This window comes from Poecilia reticulata, linkage group LG2 (assembly GCF_000633615.1).
Source record: "Poecilia reticulata strain Guanapo linkage group LG2, Guppy_female_1.0+MT, whole genome shotgun sequence".
Classification (NCBI taxonomy): domain Eukaryota; kingdom Metazoa; phylum Chordata; class Actinopteri; order Cyprinodontiformes; family Poeciliidae; genus Poecilia; species Poecilia reticulata.
Window position 1 is genome coordinate 10346871 of NC_024332.1, and position 23105 is coordinate 10369975.

Sequence of the window (23105 nt, forward strand, 5' to 3'; positions counted from 1 at the left end):
AAAAAAAAAAAAAAGAAATACAGCAACATCTTCACAAGCTAACAAATGTAAAAACACAACTGTCAGTGCAATTAGAGGTTTCTTTGTTTATTAAGATTAAGATATAATAAGGATTATAACAGCCAATTTAAAATAAATAATAAAGAAACTGCACTAAAACAATAGGTTGACTGTCTTGGAAAAACAAGTTAAAACTTAAACTGCAATAAACCTTTCAAATTGTTCAGAAAGTGGAATTAGGAATTCTGATTGTAATGTAAAACAAATAATAAATGCACAAAGCATAGAATTAGACTGAATAGATCTGCCCTAGTGGATACGACACATTTTCTCAAATACCTGATGCAGATTTTTTTTCAGTACAGATATTAATATCGGATCGGTGCAGATGCAGTTTCAACAAGAAAACAAGACAAAAAAATCAGATATTTCCAGCCTCTCACACAAAAAAGAAAATAATAATATCCATCCATTTTCTAACACCCTTGTCCCTCAGTGGGGTCAGGAGGGTTGCTGGTGCCTCTCCAGCTGACGTTCCGGGCGAGAGGCGGGGTCACCCTGGACAGGTCACCAGTCTGTCGCAGGGCAACACAGAGACTCACAGGACACACAACCATGCACACACACACACTTTCCCACACGCACACACCTAGGGACAATTTGGAGAGGCCAATTAACCTGACAGTCATGTTTTTGGACTGTGGGAGGAAACCGGAGTACCTGGAGAAAACCCACCATGCACAGGGAGAACATGGAGACTCCATGCAGAAAGACCGGGAATCGAACCCAGAACCTTCTTGCTACAAGGCAACAGCTCTACCAACTGCACCACAATAATAATAATAATAATAATAATAATAATAATAATAATAATAAACTTACCACTGATCACTACATATGACAGCACTTTTTGAGCTTTCCCAAAGTAAATGAGATGTTTTTGAGCCACCAATGTTTCAGCCTTTCTTTTGGTTGGTGCAACTTACAACTCCCTTCTGTCTCTTAGCAACCAGCCCACAGTTAGAAGTGCACACCCTCCCCTCAGCTGGCAGCCCTACTCCAACAGTGATGCAGTGACAATAGTTCTTATATGAGCATGATGTGATACTTATTGATAACATTTGGAAGTGTGGATTGGTCAATACGGATGCTGGTGAGAGCAAAGCATGGGATGTGCACGAGAAGCAAAAAGTTACTTGGAGTATTGACATGGTGATAGAAGCATGAAGAGCATCAGGATCAGATGAATATAGCCAGTGAATGCACCAGGACATGCAGGCGCATGCCGGCCACCTTTCATATAAATGCTGCCTCCAGCAAAGTTTCCTGTAGGACTGCGGTCCACATGCGGCCTGTGAGCCGTCTGTTTCTGGCTCGGCTGCTAACATGCTGTCTGCAGTTTGTTCTCAGTCTGGATCCTGATCCGGAAAACACAATGGATATTGATCCGTTCTGGATTTTCCAGGTCTGAAAAGCAACTGCTCCATGACTTTGTGGTAAAGTGACAACAATCTGTTGATGGGGTCAGACTGTTGAACGCACCAGTGAAAACTGATGTTGGCGGTCGGCGTAGTTTGGGTAAGAAACTTAGGTAAAGATTTCCAACTTGACCAAAGTGTCAGCCTGGCCATCACTTGTGACAGAATTTGGTCATGTTAACAGGAATAACTGGACATTTCTGTCATTCAGGAGTATTTGTTTACAAAATGACTCTTTAGAGGGGCTGAGTTTTTTATTTAGGAAGCATTTTAAATTTTAAACTCCTGAATTCTTGAATTAATTACAATTATACTCTCCCACCCCCTTATTTGCCATTTTATATTAATTTGCATGAGTTTCTTGTTTAAGTATGTAAAGTTATCTATAACTTAAACATTTTTTTGTTTTGTTTTCCCATATGTTTATTGTTTAGAGTGAAAAGGAACTTTGAATATGACAGTTTCTGGCCTGTGGGTTGACTGTTTAATGCACCTTTGATTATTTGAAAGTGCCTTAGTGGACCTTCAAGATTTATATTGGAGTACTCCTGGAGTAAGATGTTGCGAAGAGGCCAGAAAATTCTGGAGTGTGAGTGTCTGGATGGATGGATGGATGGATGGATGGATGGATGGATGGATGGATGGATGGATGGATGGATGGATGGATGGATGGATGGATGGATGGATGGACCTCACAATGACATGTTTTTGTATACTGAAAGTTAGGAAGCCTTAATACAGACGGTCATTAATTGTCTTGCTCATTTTGACTTTTCAGGTCGTCGATGTAATCGGGAGCTAAGGTTCACTAATAAGCATTTTGCTGCCAGAGCTCATGTACAGAAAATAAGCTAAAGTTCAGATGCCAGACGACTTTGAGGCGGTAAAAACACAAAGGAACTTTTCAGAAGCTTCTCTTGGCATATTGGCTAATTAGCACTTCAGAGGACGAGCTGTTTCCACGGTTAGATGGCTCTCAACAGGTTTTAATATATATTTTTTATTTTATAGATTCCACTCCATAGTCCTCTGAGTTTGCTGTATATTGACCTAAATTATTTGTTTCTTTTTTTGTAGTTTGGTATTTTTTATGTTTATTGTTTTCTGGGGTCAGTGTTGTGTGTGAGATGTACATCATGCATTTTTAATATTCCAGTGTCTGTGCCAACGATTAGACTAGAGGGAACTCCTGTTTTTATTTCTTATTTTGAAAGAACATTGGTTAAAAAATAAAAATTGAGATAAAACAGAAACAGTTATCTTCTTTCCTGAAATGCGTCTTTGCTTCTGTCCTTCTTTCCTTGCATCATTTCTTCTTTCATTCAATATCTTTCCCTCTATCTTTTATTTCTTGCCTTCTTTGTCTTTAATCTTTCTTGCTTATTATCATCTTGCTTTCCTTTTAAACTGTCTTATTCTTTATTCCCTTTTTGTTTCCTTTATCCCTCCATGTATTTAATTCCTTCCACAATTTATTCATTGGTTGACTTTCATTCCTTGCTTTATTCCTTTGTCAGTTGTTTTGTACATATGTAAGTTTGTTCACACAGACGTTTGTTCATTTGTTTGATTGTTTCTTCCGTCCTTGTTCATTTACTGGAAAACTTTAGCTTTGATGTGCTATCAGACAGTTGGAAAAACAGATATCTGTCCCTTTTCCTATAAATATCTGGTTTCAAAATGTAAATTAGATGTTTCTAAAACACCACAGTACATTTAAACAAAATTGATCCCAGCCTTTCCTTTTTAATCAGTTATCACCACCTGATTTGAATTTAAAAACATTTTTTGTCCCCTGATGAATTACATTTTTAAATTTTAGATTCCCTTTTTTTTTTTTTTACATATACTCCCCCCAGAGCTCGCCGCAGCATGAGGACCAAGCCATGCTGTTTTGACAGAAACAATTTGTTCATCAGTCACTCCGACAAATGTCTGCCATGTCTTTTTCCTTCTATTAACACCTCTTGCGCCTGCTTGATAATAACCAAACAGTGCAGCATTTTTCAGCGCTGCGTTGGGTAATCAGTGGGGACTGACAGATGACTGGAGGAGAGAGAAAAACACAGAGATGTCTTAGTTAAAGGCCATCATTTGTTTTCCAGGGGGAGAGATGCAAGTGCCAGGAAATGCAGTGACATTTCTGAGTCCCATCATTATGAGCATTCGATCAGTTTTTATGGATCTTGCTTTAGAAGAGAATCTTCACATGTTGCTGAGTCTAAGCATGAGCTATAAAGATAGAATTTTACTGAGTCTGAGAAGTGAAGTCATGTTAGAGATGTTCAGAGGAGACTTATAACTGATGTTGGTGTCTTTCTACATATGGCTGTTAGTTTCTAGTTTCTCTACTTTTCTAATACAAGCATGATGTTTCATGTACATCGCTCGCTCAGGCATAACATTATGACCACCTGTCATGTGTGTATAACTTCCCCATTTTACTGCCAAATCTTTTCATTCATGAACTCCACTGGCTTCCTGAGCTGTGAATGTTTACAACCACTATGTCAGCCTGTGTGCCATTGTATAGCACAGTCAATTAACTATGCTACGTTTAGTTGTTATAAAAATACTGTATATATCAAATATAACTTAAAATAAATTTGACTTCATAATTGAACTCTGTCTCTTTAAGAAACTCCTGATTTTTCTGAAACTCCTTCAGGATGTCATCACAACGTGTCTCCTCTATTAACCATTTAACAATGTTTTTTTTAGCAGCGTTTCACAGGGACGTTTCTCCTGTAATGAGCTCAGCAGGTGAGCAGATCCTCCAGGTGTTTGCTCATTTTAATGTTGAGCAGTTCATTGCCTCGTACAAGAGTTGCAGTTTTGAGTTTTGCAATCTCAGTTTGGTCCTTGTGGACTGCCTGGCATCTTTGGGGATTTCTGAGGAATGACTGGTCTCAGTGGTGTGAACCACGCCATCCTCCCTAACATATCCAGCACTGCAATTGTGTCTTGATGTGTATCCTTCACAGTAGATGAGTGTAGCACCATGTTGTGAACACCCGTCACTTAGAGTCTTGAGGTGGGGAGGCTTTTCTGTCATCAATCAGTAAAGTCTCACACACCTCAGCAACAACCCTAATATCAATGCACACTGCACTCACTGCAACATTTCACATCACCACAGACATCGGTCGGTCTTGATGCCAGGGATTAGTTGGGGCTCTGGGTTGCTATGGTGGCTGAGTCCTGACATGGGTCAGGGGGGCCAGGTGCCTTACGTCTCCCCCTGCATGTCTTTGCCCTGCTGGATGCTGCTGCTGTGCTTAGCAAGCGGTTGACGGCGGCCCTGGGGTGGTGCCTCGTGTCTGTCTGCCTGGGGCTGCTGTGTCCTTCCCGGGTCGAGCCCACCCGTTCTGTGTTACAGGCCTTCCACCTTTTACTCCACTCTAACAACTGTGCACCTCCAGGTGACAAACTAGCTCACATACAACCACTCAACACAAACACAATAATTCAAGAACACACACATGCACACGCATGCACGCGCACACACGCACACACTCCGACACGCACACACACGGACACGCACAGTATAATTTAAATGACTGACACTGGAGTCTTGGTTTAAGTCAATCACACAGTTAAGGTTCCATTTCGAGTTATTGTTTTTTAGAAACAGATATTAGGAAGAAGTATTCTTGATTTTTAGTTTTTCCTGTGAGGGTCTATTTGCTGTCCTTCTTATTCCCTTTCAGTGTTAGACATACATATTTATAATTACCTGTTTCATGTTGGCCTACTTAAATCACACACTCAGACACCAGCAGTCCTTGGCTGTGTTTTCAGGAAAGCACGGCAGATCAATGCATCGTGACTGTTTTTACATCTGCAGTGGCAATGAATTACTGGTGTAGCTCCCCTGTGGTCCCACCTATACCTCTGCAGAGAAACCACACAGCACTGCAGACAAGCCCTACGTCTTCTGTCCTGGATTTACCAACAATTCAGTTTGGATTTATACCTTCTCAAGACAAGCACAATTAAAACTGTAATGGTGGAATTACCCACATCCACAGATTTTCACTTAGTTCTTTTTAGATTTATGAATATGTTCTTTTTTCTTCATTCTTCTCCTCTTAAGATATGAAGTCTTAGCTCTTGGCTAAATGATGGCTATCTGTACATGTACTGTCAGTAAAACCATATTGAGCAGGAAGAAGGTCAGTGTCAGCTGTGACAGCAGTGGTAGTGGTGAGGGCAGACAAGCCTGCAGCGATGCACTTTACATAGATTCCATTAACAGCCAGTTTTATTTGTCCTCTTAACAGCAGAAAATGCTGAAAGCAATAGAAAACTCAGTTGGTTCCCCTTGAACAAGCTCCCAGCCCACCTCAAACACCACCCACTCCCTCTCTCCACCCCCCTCACCCATATAAAGATGAGTAATGTGTGCAACATACGCAGCCACTGGAGGAATATATTATCCCCCCGGCCCGGTGGCAGTGATAAATGTCCAAGACGAACTGAGTGCACAGTCACCGAGGCAGCTCTGCAGAGCTGAGAGAGTTCAGAGAGTGAGAGGCACAGAGACAGTGTGGGAGAGACGACGAGAAAAGCATTTAAAGCACACCGTTTTATTTTCCTGTAAATGGACTCCTCAGTGACGGGACTGGAGCATGGCATCCTGAGCCCACCCAGGACTCATGATAAAACACCAAACCAGCCTGTAGCAAACATCTGTACAGACATGTCAGTTGACAGGTTTGCTTTCAGCTTCTCTGGTTTTGAACCTCGTCGTACCAGGAATAGAACTTGATTTATTGAGGTCAAATCCAAACTACTTCTCTGGAAGTGGCTCTAATTTACTCTAATTGCATTCAAACCAATTTTCCTTTGGTAGACAATACACAATTACCCAATGTTGGTCCTTCTGATCCAAATAAACACAGCTCATGTAAGGCTGTATAATTAACACAAATGTGAAACTGGTTTGAACAATGTTCACGTTGAATCATGTCCAGCTTTAGCTCAGGAGTTAATAAGAAGAAGGTAGAAAGTGCAGATTCTGACTAAAGAGATTTTGAATCAACTTAATGCCTAAAACTAAGAAAGTAATCAAATAAAAACACTGATGTATAAATGGATGTTTTCAAAAGATTTAGGTTTTTATGAAGTACTCAAAAATAATGTAAATCCATATTCAGGGTGGATTTAAATAGACTTAAAAAACTTGTTAGTTTATAAATCACTGAATGGTTTTGCACCACAATACATTAAAGATCTGCTGTTGTATCAACCTTCCAGACCTCTCAGGTCTTGGGATTCTGGTTCTGCTCCAAATCCTCAGAACCAGAGCCAAGCATGGAGAAGCAGCATTCAGCTTCTATGCACCACAAATCTGGAATAACATTCCAGAAAACCACAAACCTGCCAAAACACCGAGGGCTAAAAACCCAGAGTCGCTACTGCAAGATAATAAATGGAACTTTGAATATAAAGTTCCATCTGTGAATATTTGATGTGTATTTATGATTTTGATGACACTAAACAAAATCTAATTTTTATTGGTATGTTGATTTTATGACTTTGTATTTTTGTGTTTTATGATATAAAGCACTTTGAACTGCCTTTTGCTATACAAATAAACTTAAACCATGTCTGTTATTTTCATTCATGAGCAACATGTTAGTGAAATTAAATGTTTGACGTTTTAGTAAATGAGAGCTAACTGTGCTTGGTGTTTATTTCTTTGTTGGACTGAATTAGGCTGAGTAGACTTCCTTATGCTCTCCGTCTCTCTTAGCATGTGACTCTATGATGCACTCCAACCAAAGAGATAGGCACAAGCAGTCAGTTTGCCTGTTTGTTTGATGGAAAGCTAGAAAATAGTTTTGTTTGAGCCCACAGATGCCTGCAGCAACCATCAGATGCCGATCTGTTAGAGGCTATGACAATTTAATGGCACTGCTCTTGTTTTATGTGCATCTGCCTTTTCAAGGTTGTTCCTGCCGCCCACCCTGTTCCGCGGGGGCTTGTTCTAATGTGGAACTGAATGACAAACAGGAAGTTATTGACATTGCTGTGCTGGCCAGCCTCTGTAATTAGCAGGCATTTGTTAAAGTGGGTAAATCGGCCTGGGGCTCTGACCTCAGATCCTCCCAAGTCTCACCATTAGCAACCCATCCCCCTACCACTTACACCCCAACCTCTGACTCTGCCATTTTGGTTACAGGTGAGGAGTTGAGGAATAGATGCAGGGCTTTACTAAGCCCGGGGCAACAACTCAGAGTACAGCAGACATTAATAACCTCTCTGTGGGTTGCTCAGGACTTCTTGACCTTAGTTTTTATCCTGTAGAAAAGGAGAATTATGCACTCTTCCTGCCTCGTGGCTACCTACCTTTGTTGATTTGTGCATCATGTGTATTACAGCAAACAAATCCTTTTGCACCATCACCAACAGGAAGAGGGATTAATATTTTGTATGCACATAGAAGATCCAATTTAAGATCAATAGATCAATAGACACAGTCCAGGGAATTATATATATTTTTTTGCTCTTGTTGAATTTTGTGGTACTTTCTGTATGAGAGAGTGTTGAAAACAATCGGTTCAGTTTTGTTTTCATTAATCCAATCTGTGTTTGAAATTTATTTCCAGCGTATAATTATCTAGTTCAAGTTTAATGTGTTGGTGTAATTCAGTTTGAAAGCAAGAGATGATCAAATGCAGCAAAGACTAATTTCACAAATTGAATCTGAACAAACACAAAGCACATGTTAGCTTTAGTGTCATTAACCGTTTAGCCATTTGTGGTTTTCTAATTGTGCTTACTGATGTTTCATGTGCTGTGTATGGCAATTTCTCTTTTTCTAACAGTGGAGAAACAGATATTTCCATGCACTGTAAAAAATATGTTTGCATGTCTGACTGATGGAGCTGCAGAGTCCACAGAAAAATAAATTCAAGATAGTGAGAAAAGAGAGGAAAACTAAATTTTTTCAAAAGCAATATTTTATAGTTTGTAGATGTCCTTAGGTACTTTATTTTTTGGAGACATGTCCTGTAGCCTGATGAAACAAAAAGTGAAGTGTCAAAATGACCATTTTTACTTTTGGAAGAGAAAGAGGGAAACTTCAGCCTGGCATCTTCATCACTTAGCTGAACTGGTGAACCTCATCTAGTGGTTCAGCATCAGACTAAATGGAATTTGTTCCCTTGTTTATCATCAACCACAGAAATCTATAAGAAAGATTGTTTTAGAAATAAACACCTGTTTCTTTCCAGTGAAATTGCAAATTTTAACCAGCATATATTACAGCTCGATTTCCTCATTTTGGATATTTCATACTAACAGCTCCCAACCTCTCCTTTCGATTTACAATTTTCACTGGCAGAGACTTCCATCCCAAATGACATTTGCGAGATTTCTGAGCTGGCAGGGCCAGGGTGAATGGATTTGTTCAGGAGTTGGTTTCAGGTAAAACCAAAACTTGCTGTAGTGCAGAGAGACCAGGCATCAGAAGGACTGCTCTGATGTTCCTTCCCTTTCAACCCTGCGGTTCAAAGGAGTGAGGTGAAAAAAGTTACAAGTGACACATTTTGAGTGAATTCTTGGTAAAATGCTTGTGCCTCATTTGCTCTTAGATTTGGTACAAACACTTTTCACTTGGAAGTACTTTTTCCTTCCATACTCTTTGATTAAAAGGATTCTCATGTTTTGTAGGTACCAGATGCATATTTGCCAATCATCCTGCTTAATCACAACTGGAGAGTTTCATAAACAAGGCTTTTATCTGCCATAATTGCCATATTCCCAGTGCATTACACAAATAACAAATGGAGCAGAGAGAACAGACTGATGTAAAGATTACAGGGTTTAAATCATGATGAGCTCATCAGGATTTGTTGGAGGAAGTCAAATCATATTTCTTACACACTCTGTCCTTTAAGGTACTGGATACTTAAGTTCCTGTTAGATTAAACAAAATGTCAAAATTATTAATCATCAGATTTTTCTTATGTTTTCAATGAACTGGTTTATTTATCACTGACTATCAGCACATCAGATATTAGCAATACTGACCATTAAATATATGATGAAACCAAAGTTTGATTTATGGACACTCTATAAAACCTTTAGTGTTAGACTAGCTTTTCTTGCTTGAGGTCATTTAGAGCTACTAAAATCATGTCTACGGCTTAAACAATTAGAAGATTATTTACATCATTTATTCTTAAAATTCTGAATTTCTCCTCTGTTTCTTACTACTTGATAGAATTGCCTTTTAAACTGCAAATGTTTCATTTAATAAGTTTTTCCACACTAGTTTGCTTGAATTTTGGCCAGTTCCTCCTGACAGACCTGGACTGGAGTCCCATGCTCCTTTTCAGCTGGGACTGAGATCATGTGGTTGTGCTGGATACTCCAGAGCATCCATCCGTAGTTGATGGTGTTTTGTGACATTGCTCAAGTGGAATTGTTGTTTCTCTCTAAACTTTAACATCCTGTTGATTTCTTGACATGTTGCTTCAATATTTCCATAATATTCTGTAATCATGTTGCCATCTACTTAGTGAAGGGCACCAGTCCCTCCTGCAGCATCAAAGCCCCATTCCAGGGTGCTTTACTCTCACTTCAACAGTCAGGAGCATCAAATTAAATGTCTGGGACTCAAAGCGGATAAGTCTCCTTCAAATGCTGAGTAATGCTATTTTAATCATGTGGTTCTGATGAGATACACCAGGGTGTGTGATTCTATCCATTTTATTTAAGAACAAATGTTGGGGTGTTTTAATTTATTCCTCATCAGAAATATTACATTTCTTGCAATCTGCATTTGTCTAAATATGTTGTAGATGATTGTAGTTTGTTATATTTACATAAAAATAAAGCAAAAATAAAACTTTTGCACAAAAGTAAAAGCAACCCAAAAATATATGGTTATAATAATATTTTCTTTTTCCAAACTTTCAATATACCTCAATTTAAATTAATTGTAAACACAATCTTGGCCAATTAACTTGTAAATGTAGAAACCTTGTTTTTTTGTTGTTGTTTTTTCTGAGCTGTGATTTCTTCTCCTCAGATATTCATGATGAGAATGGATTAAAGCCCGTCATGGTTTACATCCATGGAGGCTCGTATGTGGAGGGAACCGGCAACATGATCGATGGCAGCATCCTGGCGAGTTACGGGAACGTAATCGTCATCACAATCAACTACCGGCTTGGAGTTCTGGGTGAGTCCACCAGTTAGACTTTAACTGCGCCGATTCAGAGACGTTCAACAACCAGTCGACGTTCGATCCTACCACTGTAATGCCACTGTACCTAAACCACAGTGGCATTATTTTTAAGAAGGAGTTAAATAAGAACCATTCAGGTTTATTTAAACTGGAATGTCTGGTGTTTTATGAGCCGTTTCACAGGCTTTTTGTTTCCCTACAGCCAATGAGATATTTCAGTTCATTTCAGTTTATTTTTCTTAAAAGATTGAAATATACTCACCTCAAAGCCAAAGTTTAAAGAAATAGAAAACATCCATAAATATTGTCCGTGGGCAACCAAAAACTATGAATGTAATCATTGGTCTAGCACCTTGTAGGACAGGATTATAAAACAAACAGGTGCCAAAGTGCTGCCATAAGAAGCAGTACAGTCTGAAAATGATCTGGTCAAAAGACTATACAAGTTAAAATGTCGAGAAAATATATTCAACAGGTTTTGAATACTCAAACCTCCATGATCTACCTGAACATCATTCATTTCATTTTACCTTTAAACAATATTACCTCCTTATAAATTTAAGTGCTCATATCAAAAGTCTTTGCTAAACTAATATAGTATTTTATTAATTATGAACAAAGAATATGAACTGCTCACATCTGTACCTCAGATCTTTATTTTATGTTTGTTTTCAATTTTTGATATTTTTTTGTTCTTCTATTCTTAAGTTCATTTTGATATTTCTGGATTTCTAGCAGCCTGTAGATGCAGTGAGAAAACAAATATTAGTCAATGGATTATTATAATAGTTTCATAATAAACTTAATATTGAAATGCAGATCTGTTAGTTACTGAACAGTGTATTGTTGGTTCATCATAATTTCAGAGCTTTATCATTCCTATGCCTGTCTACAGTATATCTAGGGGCAATGTGCTGCCATGTGATTCATGGACAAAAGCAATGTGAGGTACACAACAACATTTGGTTGTGTTTTTGTTTTGTGTAATACTTGAATACCTCCAGATATTTTGAATATATTTATTCCAGATTTCTGGTGAGCCTTTTCAAATTCTGTTTCAAATTTGGGTCCAATTTGAAGAGACCTCAAATGGTTTCAAATTCAAAACTAAAATGCAATGTGGCCACATTTGTTGAGACAATTATATGCACATATAAACATGATGGGAATGTGCAGTCATCATATTGCTCAAGAAGCTTCTGGTGAGACATGTGACCCCAGAACAACAACAATCCTGTGAAGGTGCTGGTGTCAGAAAAGCAGAATTATTAATAATTTCTCCTCTGTAAATGTTTCCCATGTTGCCTTTCTGCACTTCATGCTGCTGCCTCACATAAACAGGAGCAGCTGATGCTCTGGAGACTCCCACACAATATGTGCATGCAAAATCTTCTTTGCTCTTGCTATTCCACTTATACGTGGGTACTGCTCCAGTCTATCTCTGTGGGAGTCAGTCTACTCTGGCTCCACTTGATATAAATTTTGTGAGTGTAACAGAGAGAAGCCCTGTGTTCATTTCCATAGTAAGGAAACCACTCAGAAGCCCCTCATGCAGAGATAAAAGTAACATTTTTTGTTCAGTTGACAAGACAAATGTATCGTTGCATTCAGTGCCAAAGCAACAGGTCCTCTGCAGCAATGGCGGCTTTTTTCCCTTCAACTATGATAGTAGTACACATACATTCTGTGTATCTGCATTGTTTCCTTCTCATTTCAAAATGATGTATCTGTGATTCCTGCACTTCATTGTCTCTTCAAGTCAAGCTGCAGCTCATCCAAATGCACTTGCCTCTGCAGCGCCGCTGCTCTGCTTACCATTTGTTATAAGGCTGAGCTGTCTGCACCAGTCACTATATTTAGTTGCAGGAGAGCCAGGGGGGAAAGGTGTGCTGGAAAAGTGTGCAATGCAGAGAGGAGGAAAAGAGATGAGGAAGAAGAGAAAGAGAGAGAGAGAGAGAGAGAGAGAGAGAGAGAGAGAGAGAGAGGAAATGCAGATGAGTATCTTACATCAAAACAAAAGAGGGGGATGGGAGCAAAGAGACAAAATGGAGAGGAATCAACTGGATTCATGAGAGTTTTGATATAACATTTTTCACGTGGTTCTGTCTGAAGTTATTGTTCTAGAGTCAGAAGAGTGGCAAACTTTGTATCTATATTAGATGCCAGTCTTCTGAGCAATACTGTTGAGCTTTGCCAAATCATTTCCAGAACATCTTAATTGTGTTTGCTGAAATGATGGATTTCACACACACAATCTCAGCTGTAATGAGGTTCTTTTTTTGTGCTGGTAAGATCTGGTAATAACCCAAATCAATCAGAACTCCTTTGACCTCAATTCCATTATGAAACCCATTTGGTCTCCTCACTCTGTTCTTCCGTTGGTGTGGCAGAGAGCTTCACTAAGACATCCAGCACAATACTTTGGAGGAAAAGACATAGTTATGAGGGATGTTGACTCAGATTGGTCACTGTCCTTCTGTTCTGGTCAAGCATGTCTTCATGTTAAAGGTCTGATTTAAGGTTTATTATCTTACCTGCTGTAGTTTCTACATTGCTGTCAAGCTGAAGGAAAAAAAGTGAAGTGGCCCACTCAAATTCAAACCTTCACCTATGGTGAAGAAGCAGAGAACCTATTGACTCACAGTAGCTGTGTCTCCATTAACCACAGAATTGCACAATTTGAAATTGCAAAAATAAATTTGCTTAATGGAAACAAGCCAAGTTTGAAGAAACTCTTGTTTTTTAAAAGTAAGTTTTTGATCAAGGATGAGGTGGTTTTTGAGCCATATTCAAATCTGTATTTCGCAAAACTGCAATGGAGACACGTTTTTCACATCACACAAAATCAACAGCCGGATGTTACTTCTGGTGAAAATGTCGAAGAAGAAAACAGGAAGTAGTAGTAGGAGGATTGTGTGTCTTTTTCTGAACTCTCATTAAAGTTCATAAAAGTTGTGTCATTGGCTGAATGTTTACATGAATCGCTGCCATGACTTTTAATGACTTATCGTGTGAACAAGTGTATTCACGTGTCATTTTAATTCAATTTCAAAACTATGTTTTTTCAACAGTAGCAGAATATAGACAAACTTTTGCACACATCTGTAATGAAAACACAGTAGTGTGTCTCTTTTGAGGTTTTCCTGAGCTTTGAAGCCTGACTGTGGTTAAGCATTTTGTCAAATACAAGTTCTTTCTCCAAGTAAGTAGGAAATAAGGACTAGAAGAGCTGGAAACTCGCAATCTCCTTTTGGCAGAAGTAGCTTGAGTCAAGAAAAAAGTTGACAGTCAGTGCTCTGGATGTGTCCAAAGTCATTCTGTTAGCAGCCTGATTCCTCAACTGAACTGGTGGATCCAGCATAAACAAAATGAGCTGGACGGCTCCTCAGAGTAAGAAAGTTCTTGTGAACATCAGCAAACACAGCAGCTTCCTGACCCAATAAAAATGTGTGGCTGTTGCTATGATTCAGATGATTCAAATGGACGTCTCCAGCTGCTGCTGGGGTGGTAGAAGCTTTCAAAGAGGCCTGGCACGCTAAACGTGTGAACAGCATGACGCCGGACTAAAGCAGGCATCTCACGTTAAGGGCAAGTAAGTTCTGCAGGACAAGCAGCTTGTAACTGTGTCAGCGCTGGCAGGAAGAGGGAGGACTGCAGGAAATCATGGGACACTCAGCCTTCTCCACTTTGACCTCACACATGGAGCCAGATGGCCATCAGTGGCTACATCACTTCCACGATTTTCCTTTAGATCACATACATTACCTTTGGTGGAGCCAATGATACAACTATGCTACTGCAGTACAAGCAAAGGGGGGCTTGCAAATGCATTCATACTTAGAAAACTTCTTCATGTTGTGTCATATTCTAACCACAATCTAACCACATTCAATACAATTTACTGGGATTTTAGATGATAGTGCATTCAATTCTTAAGTTGATGCGTTCTTACAATGTATTTCTTCTTGCCATATTTCCATAAGATAAAGAGTAATGTAGTAATTACCTGTTAACGGATTCTCCCCCCCTGAGCTGGGAACATGTTTCTCAAAGGGTTTGGTTTGTTTAACAGTGCAGTGTGAAAGCAAACTGCACCAGCTGAAAATGGAGCAAATGTTTCAGTTTTGGTTCCCAATCTAACCGAGTCCACCGGACTCCCCCTGACCTGAAACACCCTAACGCTGCTTTAAGCTGCTCCACGTCTTCCTGTCTGGTGTGTTCCTGGCCTTCATGATGCTGGTTGATCTCTAATATTTGGTAAACATTTTCTGAGACCAAAAACAGAACATCTGCAATCCAAGTTTTTTCTTCCTTTTTGCTGGTCTGTTAGTATACAACCCCACAGTGAAGTGGAGGGTCTTTGGCATTCTCATGTTTACAAAATGTGTTATGAAGAGAGACATGTCAACATCAGCCGAGGGTGTTTTTAAAGCTAAACCTGCTTCTGAGGTAGTCTGGGGAACCATCTTCCTGTTTCAGACAAACACAGGCAGACAGATTCACCAGGTAAAAACAACAGCATCTAAGCTGTTGTGACTGGCAATATTAAGGGACAGACAGTCGGGTCTTGCATGGTTGCCCTCAGGTTATATTGCATTGAAGTAGCAACTCTGTGTAAAGAGTTAGGATTTGATCAGAGGGAGACGGTATACAGGAGGTACCCAGTGTTATTTTGATTCAATTGATTTTTTACTTTTACAGATTGATTTTTTATTTTTACACAACTTTCTAAGTCAGACATAAAGTTTGTGTTTATTTGTTTATTTTTCCTAGAACAGTAAGAAGCTTCCAGGCTTCATGCAAAGCTGGGCAAACACTGATCTTCCTCTCGTTCTAAACTGCACTAGTAGAGCATCTGTTTGAGAAACATATGGTCTGTTTCTGGGGTTTTGTGTTATATCACACCACGTTCTGTCTGAACGGGAACTGGAATGGACTTGATTTATTGTTTTTTAACATGTTTTGTAGAAACTGAAATCAGAAAAGTGTGGTGTGATTTTATAAACATGCTCCAAATTACCCCAAGATAAAATGCAATACAACAAAATGTCTTCACAAGTCACTTTAAATGTTTGCATTTCTCATAAAATCACAATACAACCCATTAAAAGTTGTGGTAGTAATGTGAAAAAAAGAGATTCTTTTCAATGCCCCCAAAAATGTTACATTTTGTGATGTCATTTGTTTTCAAATTGGCATTAAATCTCACATGTTTCCTGTCCGTCTTTATGCTCTTGAGCCAGCCCAAATAAGTCTAATGGCATAGTCAAAGACTTGATGTCAGAATGATTTCAAATCATTTCAGTGTCTTAATTTATGATGTTCCTAAAAAATAAGAAAAATCAGTGTATGGGTTGAACAATTCTATTACGTTAAAATAATCTTTCACATACATTCTGATAGCTATAAAATGACATCTGTCAGAGAAGGAACAAAAGTCACATCTCCTATGGGACACGATCTTGTCCCTTTGGACTGTGAGCCAACACCAAACCTGGGACACTGAACATGGCTGGTAGCATCCCACTGTACAAATGATTTACTTGAAGCTAACAAACACATTGGAGCCCCGAATGTGTCATACACATCATGCTAAACAAAAACAATGGCATATCACATGCTTGTTTTGCAGTTGAAATTTTAAATATTTTAATTTATTTGACAGGGACAAAACTGGCACATTTATGTTTCTGTAAATGTGCCAAAATTAACCAAAAAGCTGTTTTTCATCTGTTGTCCCTGGGCAATGATTGTCTCACTGAAAACAAAGGGCATACAAAACAAGTTTAAATATGATGCAACTACACAAAATTTGCCAATAAATAGTTTTTTATTTTTATAATCCAGTATAAAACAGAGAAGAAGCTCAACTTTGTTGACACTACAGACAGAAGAGTTCACTCGGCTTTCGCCATTCTTCTTCCCCTGTAGCCTACTGTTAGCCTTGCGTGGAAGCTTCATGCCCCATATTAAGTGCGTAGCGCCACTTACAGGTCTGGGGGAGTAAAAACAGCATTGGGCTGTTCTTAGTGTTTCCTTTTTGAATGAACATTTCTAGAAATCCACAACCTGTGTGAAAGGAAAGGAGCCTTGTTGTTTCCCACCTACTAAAGAATGGCATAGCTTAATTTTGGCTTTCCGACATTCAAATAATGATAGACTTTGTCCTAATTCAAGACTTTGACAACATCAAACTGAATTGCATAAAACTCACAGATGGGCAGCAAATGTTCTTTATTGTGAGCCCATTTAGAAACAAAGGAAACAACATTTTTAAACATTTTTTTTTATTTTCATGTCAAGAAAAACCCCCAGAATTTACCAAAACATCTCCATAAAAGGCAGAGGAAAGAGGCAGAGTTGAAAAGGAAGAAAAGCCGCTGCTGATTAGCACCGACACAGCAGGACACATTGACTAAAACACACACAGAGCAACATTTGTCATGCAAATGACTGTTTTGCCAAAGCGACAGATGACTGTGTGCGCCCTCCTCCCTGTGCCCTCGTCATGTTTCTGGCCAAGACAAAATGCGTGTTCTGCTGGGTCTTTTTTTTCTCCTTCTCAATCTTTCTGGCGGCACAATGTGAGCTGCAGCTGCAGCCCTCTGCCTTTCAGTGTCACGTCAGAAGACATCGCCTCATGGTCTGACTCACAGCTGGACTGAATATCTGACCACTGGCCGGAGTCACACAGCATTTCTCTATCTTTATCTTCAAACGCTGCCATATACGGCCCTCTGCAGGGAAGGCATATCCGATTGGTGACGGCCTCCTTAACCGTGGCTGTCCTTGCAGAGAGGGAGAAGTCAGACACAAGGTGGACTATGTCAGAAGATTCAATAAAATATGGATTTAATAGCAGTACAAAACATTAACATCAATCATGTGAGAAAACATTAGTGCTGTCAATCGATTAAAAAATGTAATCACGATTAATCACCATGCTAGCCTTTAGAAGATTGAAATAAAAAAAAAATGACAGAAAACATCTCAGTTTTCCAGGCTTTTATAATTTAAAGAAATCATTTAGTTTCAAACGTAAATTAGAAATGTTAATTATAAACTGGTTGTACTTACTGAAATTATGAATTTCAGTAAGTACATGCTATTTTGATTTTACCCAAAAGTCAATTTCTTGTTCCTTTTAAGGTGAAATTTGCCGCTGAGTGCAGAAATCTCATCTTTTCACTTGCGTTTGTGACTCTGTGTTGCTGACCGCAGGTCAAGACCGCGCTGCTGTGAGCCACACAACGCTTTAGGTCAGAATAGGTGATGTGATTATTCTGCGTTATGTAATATTAACTCATTCATTCGTTTTAGATTAATCACATGTTAACGTTGACAGCCCTAGAAAAAATGTAAACTTTTACAGGCAAATCCTAAAGAAAGTAAAATATATTCCTGTCATTATACATGTTTGATACGCTTTAAAGCTGATAAGGCAAAAAGCTAATTACCTTAATATCTAGTTGACACATCATATAATTATGGAACGGTGTTGTTCCAGCCCCCATGAAGACTGTGAAATGTTAATTGTAACTTTGTGCAACAACACGTTGTTAACTGCTGCGAAGCACAGCTGATTCTCCCTCACTGCATTGACTCAGAGCCAGAAAAAATATTTTCAATAATCTGCTGTAGTCAGATACTTCCTAAATGCCTGAATAATTTATGTTTTTTATATTTGTGTATGATTTTCTTTAAATTCAGAAATTTCCAATTTCTGAAGCATTTTGCACAGTAGCCATTTAAACTGGACAGTTTTGTTTTGGTGTTTCTCCTTAGCATGCTTCTCTCACTAGCTTGCATGAATATTTAGAAATATATGTAGCAATAATTAGCTGATAGCTTAGGCTAGCCCAGATATTCATTTTAAGTAAACGGCCAGACGTGTGGAGTCTATAAACCGTATCAATAGAACGACAACATGCAACAGGCTAAACAATCTCATAAAGCAACACATCATACCAACACATTAAGAAGTCAAAATCTACAGATTGGAAAGAGTAAAAAAGACATTTCTAAGTCACTAGAACTGCCTGAAGCACAATGAGAACTATTATTCACAAATGAAGAAAACATGGAACAAAGACAAGATCTCTTTTCACCAAGAAAGAGCACAGAGGCCAGTGTCATGATTGCCAAAAAGATTAGGAAGATTCCCTTTTGTGAAAACATTTGGTTGGCTGATGAGACAAAACTGGATCCTGTTAGATATTCAGAGTGAAGAAGTCAAACAGTTAGACATGGTGGTGGGAGTGTGATGGTCTCAGCTGCATTGCAGAAACTCCTGAAGGAGAATTTAGTTCATGACCTTTAGAGCTGGCGTACCGGGATATGCAGCAGAAAATAATCTAAAGCAAAACATCAATTCCAGTCTTTGACCTAGTCAAAGTCCAGACTTTAATCTGACATGAATAGTGTAGAATGACATCAAGTGATTGATGCTGTAAAAATGGCTCAATTAAAAGATTTCTCCAAAGCATAGTTGGTTTTCACAGTAATAGAAAAGACTTTTGACCAGTTTTCAAATAGTTAACTGACATTTTTACTTTCGAAGTTGGAAAAAAAAAACTGTTAACTTCACTGGAATTTATTTATTTTTTTAATAAAAACTTGCCTTTCGTATGTACTCAGATTATTTCTGCCTAATATTAGACTTTGTTAGATGAGCAGAAGCTTTTAAGTGTGAAATAAAGCAACAGCAAAACATCTGTTTTTGTAGAAATCTGTTTTATTCAGTCATTTCTTTCTCTTTCTGCACTCAGGTCTGTGTTGTAATAAAAGTGAAGTCAGTTCTAATTTGCTGTTGGATAAGAAATGGTTGGAGGGTTCGCAGCCAAAGGCCACCACAGCCTGTCATACCATTACTAGAACTCTATTCTTTAAATCGCTTCTGGCTAAAACACAAACCCAAAGTCTAGTCCAGTTACACACTTATCTGGGAAAGTATTCTTAAAATATATTTCAGTGTTCTTCAAACACACATATCACCTCTGTTTAGTAGGACCAGAGATCATTCAGTCCTTATGAATACAAAGGAGATAGAAGTGTGATGGGCTGGCAGTGTGTGAACCTGTGAGTATAGAAGAAGAAAAACTACCAACAGACACAAAGAATTGTGTCTTGATCAATTAATCAAGACACAATTCATCACTCTGCACAACGGAGCTTGTTTTCATATTTCAGAAACACTTATGTCTGCAAATACCGGCACAACCAACTCATTTCAGTAATGACCCAAACCAATTATCAGCAGCAGTAAAAATAAGTGCAGAGTTGCCAGCAAACAGACCAGTTAATAATCAGGAGTCATTTATTGTTCAGTTGGTTTTGTGCAGCTGCAATAAAGATTAAACAAGCTCCAAAATTCAGAACTGCTTTGATGAAGCTTCTCAGTTCCAGGAATGGAGATTTTACAGTCATATTTTAATACTTTAGTATTTTCAGTTTTCTTGCTTACATCTGAAATATTAGAAAAACAAACAATACCATACCAACTTTATTTATAAAGCACTTTAAAACAACCACAGCTGACACAAAGTGCTGTACATTAAAAAAAAAAAAAAAAAAACTTTTACAGCTTAAAAACAAACAAACAAGCAAACATACAATTTAAAACTAGATCCCGCTGAAGTTGAAAGCCAAGTAAAATAGATGGGTGCCACACAATGCAGCGTGACATGCTATTGGCTGGCATTTGCAAAGCACCCAATCAAGGAGCTGCATGCATTTTCCTTCCCACTGATTGGCTGAGCCCTGGTAGCTAAAGGAGGCTGTAGACGTTAGCTTCTGTGGTAGTGCAAAAACAGTTTTTACTCCATGTATTTATGTATGTGAACTTATAATATGTGTGTGAACTATTAAAATATTATTATACCGTTATATGTATTTTTCTAGGGATCTCAAGTATTTGCTGATGTCAGTGAATAATTGATATTCACAGGTTGTTTCCACACAAATATCTATAGTCCACTGTACTTTAAATGGCTCAGTTCAAAAGACAAAAATAAATTCTGAGAATAAACTAAAACTTGTCACTGGAGATATTAAACATGAAGGAATGAGAATACATCAGAAAGGGGGAATGTTCTGACATCTATGTTGGTGTAAAGACTCTCCCTGCTTCATTCTTCATGAGTTGACTCTGTCCTGCCGATTATATGGATAATCCTGCGAAAAACAGGCTTAGTAATTATTCTAAAAGCCTGGACCAATTTTAGAGTTTGCTGGAGCTAAACATCTTCTTTCCATATATTTCTGTTACTCTGAAATCTCAGTGATTTTGCAACTGTTTCAAAAGAAAAAAATTGTCCGAGATGAGATTGGGATTTGGTGATGCCAAAGGATACATGGCATCTCGTTTGCTATCATGACATAAAGACAGAGAAGTCAAAAAAATCTGTCATCAGCATACGATGGCTCCAGAAATGATTCACAGCTCATCACTTTTATTGCTTTGGAATAGGTTTTCCCTTACAGTCCTGCAATTGCAAAATGACAAAAAGTTGATATTTCTGCAAACTTTTAAGGAAACAGAATCACTTGCAGGTCCTTCTGATTTCCTCTGAATGCCTTTCAGATGTTTCTACAGTTTGATTTGAGTCATGCTTTGGTAAACCCAAAGTCACAGCTGACAATTCATCTCTGAGCAGAAACTATGCAATGAAATATTAAAGATTGTTTTAAGATGAAAAAGCAGCAGCATCAAACATGATGAAAGGCTTTTTATGTTTTTTTATTATTTCATCTAAGCAAACAAAGAAGGTGGTGAGGTTGTGACATATTTACTTGTTATAGATAAATGTGCTATAAAATGGTATTAAGTGACTGGAAAACTCAGAATACTGCCTCTTTAATGGAGCAGTACTGTCAAGAAGAAATTGAAAAGATCAATTTTCAAAATCAGAAAAACATATTTAGAAAGAATATGACCGACAATTGGTTTTAATACTTCTTATTGCTACTTTCATTTTGTCCTTGTGAGTTATCATTTGTAGAATTATCTTGAAATAACATAACAAATTGTCATAAAAGTGAAATACTGTGCAAAGATTGGACTTCCTGCTGTCCTTCTGTTGGGATGTAAACAGACTGCAGTGCTGGCAGTGCCTTACCTTAGGCTACAGGGAAGTGTAATATATGTATCAAGCGTGCATATTTAGAATCAAACCTGGCTTTTAAAGGTCAGCTGCATCGCAGCCTCCTGCTCACTGCTATTGTGATTCAATACGGAAGGCAGCCTGTATTGATATTCATGTTGAAGTCGTGCATTTTCTCCCAACTCTGTTGTCTGAAACAGCTAGAAGGCGGAGTAAGCAAGGGCGGTTTGCAACAAAGTCATTGTTAGCTGAGCAAATGATAGTCTGCTCCACACAGACTGCTAGCTGCACAATGCAACAGATGTACTGCGGGGATTTGAGAGGCTAGAAGCGAGCCCAGATTTCCTGAGAGGAGATGGATGCCTCTGCTGGTCCAAACTGGCACCATTCACAGAGCAGAACTCTAAAGGCTTGATGCAATGCCTAAAGTTACAAATGCTCCTGTTTAAGTTTCTGTTTGATTTAAACAGGTGTATTTTTTTGGTTTGGTTAAGGAACCTGGTGCTGTGTTTGGTCAGCTCCCATCGCTGCAGCACCAGCAGCCTCTCTGCTCGCCTTTGCCCCTTCCAGCCTCATACATGAATGTGTTAGATGAGTGTGATTTACTTTTCCCAGAGTGAATGCCACTGCAAATAGAATATCATTAAATAGCTGGATGGTGCAAATGAAGTTTTTAAAAAAAATTCTATCCTGTTTGGAGAGATGGAAAGCTCATTTGGTTTGAAGGATCATAAAGAGTCATAGAAGCATAAAAAACATCCTTGAAAGATAGTGATAGCTATTGAACTCACATTATTCTCTAATCTGACAGTCATGTGTCAGCCGGATGATGTTTTTATTCTGGTGGCTTCATTGATTGAGCAGTTAGAGTCATCCTGCAGAATCAATTTACCTCTAATGTCTCCCTGGGGTGCATGAGTCAGTTTCTGTAACCAGCACTCTGTAGTCCGGTTCAGAGCTTTAGAAAACTCCACGCATTCTAATCCTGCACAATCCAGCTCCAAAATAACCTGGAGATAAAAAGCTGCAGTTGCCTTGTTGCATAAGGGTGGACACTGAAACTGAACCAAACTCACTGTGCTCAGGCCTTCGCTCTAAATTAGAGCATGAGATGCTTTTGTCAGATGAAAAGAACCTGGTGAAAATAAAAACCTTTCAGCAGGTTCTAAAAATACTCTTCATTAAACTCACATTTATTATTTTGAAAATGTTTATTTTTCTTTGATTTTCATTTTAAATGTCATATTTTCATTAGTTGTAAGTGGAAAATCATAATTAACAGAAATAAAGGTATTCAAACTTTCACATGTATAGTTAAGCTAT

The 23105-nt window shown here is 38.5% G+C and overlaps 1 protein-coding gene across 1 annotated transcript in view; it reads left to right on the forward strand.

Moving 5' to 3' along the window:
• The window catches only part of nlgn4xa (neuroligin 4 X-linked a), a 100418-nt gene that overhangs the window by 35761 nt on the left and 41552 nt on the right, over window positions 1–23105 (forward strand). Inside the window, exon 3 of the mRNA XM_008430309.2 lies at window positions 10522–10674. Within this exon, the coding sequence (XP_008428531.1) occupies window positions 10522–10674 (153 nt within the window). The remainder of the gene's footprint in view (window positions 1–10521; window positions 10675–23105) is intronic.